General features: G+C 34.9%; 1 protein-coding gene across 5 annotated transcripts; it reads right to left on the reverse strand.

Annotated features, from left to right (window-relative positions):
- Positions 1-1,668: 1,668 nt before the first annotated feature.
- Positions 1,669-3,901, reverse strand: LOC105569685 (ABC transporter G family member 23-like). 5 transcript variants are annotated; one of them, XM_012026345.1, is made up of 5 exons: positions 3,757-3,901; positions 3,363-3,503; positions 2,237-2,481; positions 1,872-2,049; positions 1,669-1,795 (listed from the first exon to the last, which is right to left on the reverse strand). In XM_012026345.1, the coding sequence occupies exons 2-5, from the start codon at positions 3,464-3,466 to the stop codon at positions 1,687-1,689; spliced, it is 636 nt and encodes a 211-aa protein (XP_011881735.1). In that variant the 5' UTR covers positions 3,467-3,503; positions 3,757-3,901; the 3' UTR covers positions 1,669-1,686. The 5 variants fall into 5 exon arrangements, with proteins under 5 accessions (XP_011881735.1, XP_011881769.1, XP_011881744.1 ...); XM_012026379.1 differs by lacking the exon at positions 3,757-3,901 and adding an exon at positions 3,728-3,752; XM_012026354.1 differs by lacking the exon at positions 3,757-3,901 and adding an exon at positions 3,714-3,738.
- Positions 3,902-4,044: the final 143 nt, after the last annotated feature.

Below are 4,044 nucleotides of genomic sequence, written 5' to 3' on the forward strand. Positions count from 1 at the left end.
TTAAATACGCTTTTTAGGGGTAGAAAGGACCCCTCAACCCCTGGAGGTGGAAACGGTTATGGCTAATTATTTCTGAAGCGATACATTTTCTGAAAAAAGTGTTTAGGACCAAGATTGTAGAATTCAAAATGATGCACTTGATGGCGACCTTGAAGTCGACCTTGAGGTCGATTTTCAAGGTCATTTGAAAATCATTTCATGTTTTTCAAAGGGAGTAATTTACTTTTCATCCCGAGAATCGATAGAGCGTAAAATTTTACATTCAGAACGTTGGTGATTTGTAAATAAAACAAGCTTCTGCAATTTAAAATTGTTCATTGTTCCAACCAATTAAGGCAATATCAGTCAATAATTCGATCAATAAAGGAATTAAAAGTTAATTATTCATGAAAATAAGGCAAGATGTGATCGAGATCCAGCCAGTGAAGGCCAGATGTGATCGAGATCCAGCCAGTGAAGGCACAAGATGTGATCGAGATACAGCCAGTGAAGGCAAGATTTCATAATTTCTTTTCATAGTCTATGAGTATAAATTCCATGATAATTGGCATTATTCTTTATATTCATGGCAATAATGAGGATTAGCTTTATCTTTTATCGCAAAAAAATGCTCCATACACAGACCATGAAAAGAAATTATGAAATCTTGCCTTCACTGGCTGGATCTCGATCACATATCTTGCCTTATTTTCATGTATAATTAACTTTTAATTCCTTTATTGATCGAATTATTGACTGATATTGCCTTAATTGGTTGGATCAATGAACAATTTTAAATTGCAAAGGCTTGTTTTATTTACAAATCACCAACGTTCTGAATGTAAAATTTTACGCTCTATCGATTCTCGGGATGAAAAGTAAATTACTCCCTTTGAAAAACATGAAATGATTTTTAAATGACCTTGAAAATCGACCTCAAGGTCGACTTCAAGGTCACCATCAAGTGCATCACTTTGCTTTCTACAACTTTGGTCCTAAGCACTTTTTTCAGAAAATGTATCGTTTCAGAAATAATTAGCCATAACCGTTTCCACCTCCAGGGGTTGAGGGGTCCTTTCTACCCCTAAAAAGCGTATTTAGCCGAAACAAAAAAACACGTATTTAATATTTTTCGATGTTTAATAAGTATGTTAAGTTTCATTCAAATCGGTGAGTATCAGTTGGGTAGTGTTACTTGTAAGTGAATTCATATACCGTCTTTTTCTACCCTGTCCTGCGTGCCGGATTGAGGGAGGTCCCAGTTTCGAATCCTGGCTGAGGTAATATGTTTTACAATAAGAATTTTAATTCACTACAGGGAAGAGTTAACGTAATAATGCTAAGTATAGCATTAAAATTAGCCCAGTTTACATTGTGCACTTAATATGAATAACAAATAGTAACAACTAGTAAACTGCCCAAGGAGAACAAAAAAGTCAAAATGATGTCAAAATGATGTCAAAATATAATCAAATTTTAGTTCGTCAAAATGATGTCAAGTTGCATAAATTTTTGATGCTTTCTTGATGTCAAAATCGTGACATAATTTTGACATTAGTTTGACTATTCGTAATATGATACCCAGATAGAACATAAAACTCATAATGACGTCATTATGACTATCACAATTTTATTTATCACATAAAAGTTATCTGGACATATCTAGAAAACTTTTAAATGTTGAATAAAATCATGATAATGTTATATCTAATGGCGACTCACTGTATTAGCCTTTTTAGCCTCTTCGATATAATGCGTCGTTATCAATACGGTGGTGCCTTCCTCCTGTGTTAGTTTGATCAGATAAGCCCAAATGCTGTGAAAAAGAACGTCCAAACATTTTCTTAATATTTTGTGCTTATCACGTCTAAAAAGGAGCCAATTCTACTTGCTTTTCTCTCAAAATTGGGTCCAAACCTACGGTGGGTTCATCGAGAATTAGAAGTTCGGGCTTATGCATCAATGCGACGACAAAGGAAACCCTTCTTTGTTGACCTCCACTCATGTTCTTCACCAACTGATTTGCTGGAGGCAGTTCGAACAATTCCGAGAAAAACCTATGTCTCGTTTCTTGGAAACAACATGAAGAAACTGTCGTTTTAAATTGACATAATGAAATATCTTTCGAGCAAGACAAAATTAGAACCGCTTGAAAGACTTACTTAAAAGTAAAAGTAAAACTTGTCAGAATTTACATGATATTTTGCGCGCAACAACTACAAGTTTTCTTAACCCATGTACCTATTCGGTATCTTACCGATCTCCTTATCGTCAAGCCCATTGATCCTGCCGAAGTAATAAAGAGCATCGCTCGTAGAAAACAGTTCGACTAAAGATGTATCCTGCGGCATATAACCCACCCGAGGCCCTGGAATTCCGCAGCCCACACTGCCCGGAGATCCCCCCAAGACCCACATCTCTCCACTGTCGAGATAACGTAATCCGACGATACAGGACAACAGGGTTGTCTTGCCACATCCGCTGGCCCCCAACAGCGTGTATCTGTGTGATGAAAATATTTCGTTTACGAGATACTGCTTGGGCCTATGTAAATTTTATATATGTTACATTACACAAAAATTTTTAATAATTGGAATACTATTGCAACAGCAAAATCCGGAGACTAAATCAAGTAAAACAAGTCCTACTACTTTTCCCTCCGACAAAGAGTTATTGAGATATCATAAGCTAAATATTGAAAAAGTTATAAATTTTCTCTTGAATATCTCAAAAAGTATTAAGCAAATAAAAAATGTTTCAGACAAAAGTTCATATTAATTGGTAGAATAAGTTAGTATATTAAACCATAGGGATTTTATTTAAAAAATTGAAGATGACCTTCACGTAATCTTCAAGCATGTATTCAAGGTTAAATTCATAACACCATCTTATTTCCCCCTCGAAACCCAACAACTTTTGCTGAGGTCATTTTTTGTTAGCCGTCTTCCCCAAAAAGATATATGCGTGGATCATTTAAAATGTGACACCCTATAAACCATTCCCCAAAGAGGTTCCTATTTTACAAACGATGACAATTTAAGCAATTGATGAAGGTATGCGTGAAAGAGCGTGATGACAGACAGTTCAGGCAACTTCTATCAAAAGATGAAAAAAGTAGTATCAGTTATCCATAAATGACATGTTAGATATGTAGGTTCAGGTTTGTGGAACAATATTAAAATTTGCACAAGTAATCTGAAGTATAATATTATATTAATCAGTAGCAATTCAATCTTCACTGCATTGTTTCCTTTCTTATAGCGAGCATATGGGGTTCTTTTGATAAACTCATGATATTTACATGCAACCTTATTCGTCTAAACGGAAATTAATAGGAAGACGAATAATGTTTTGTGTTGACAAGACAAAGAATGGTTACATACACGGAACCGTTTGAAACCGTCATATTGAATCCGTCGAGCACCAACTCTTCTTTCCCATAACGCTTCACAGCGTTCTTTACAACCACCACGTTTTGCTGCAACATTCTGCGTCTGCGAATTGGTGATGTCAGTCCTATCAAACTGTAACAAATGTTTTTTTAGTGATTAGTTTTTTAAAAAGTAGTAAGAATAGAATTCACTAGTCATTTTTAATAGGAAAACATTTTTTGGAATATTATATTTTATTTTTTTAATTGTAATTTATGTTATTACACATTGACTATTTTATTGCTTTTCGACGCACTGTTGGTATTGGTTTAAACAATGCCTTGCCTAAGCCTTTATATATACTTTTTAAACGTCACCCTTAAGAAAAAGAACTGAGCAGCTGTACCAGTAACTGATGAAGTTGAATCAGTAACTTGTGACGTTCTATCAGTGACTGATTACGAGAGTCAGTTACTGGTAATGCTTTTCAGTTGACTTGCAGTTTTAATAATCAGTTTCTACAATACACTAAAAAACTGGTTAGACACTGAGTGTTGCCATCAGTAACTGATGACAGTTTTTTTTATCGGTTTGTCAGATACTGATTATACAGGGTGTCAGATTCGATATGGACGACCCCAAAGATTATAGTAGATTGGGTTAAACTGAGAAGAAAAGTTATATAAAATTTTAC

Source organism: Vollenhovia emeryi, unplaced genomic scaffold, assembly GCF_000949405.1.
Source record: "Vollenhovia emeryi isolate VEMERY1.0 unplaced genomic scaffold, V.emery_V1.0 DF942201.1, whole genome shotgun sequence".
In the NCBI taxonomy this organism is placed as follows: Eukaryota; Metazoa; Arthropoda; class Insecta; order Hymenoptera; family Formicidae; genus Vollenhovia; species Vollenhovia emeryi.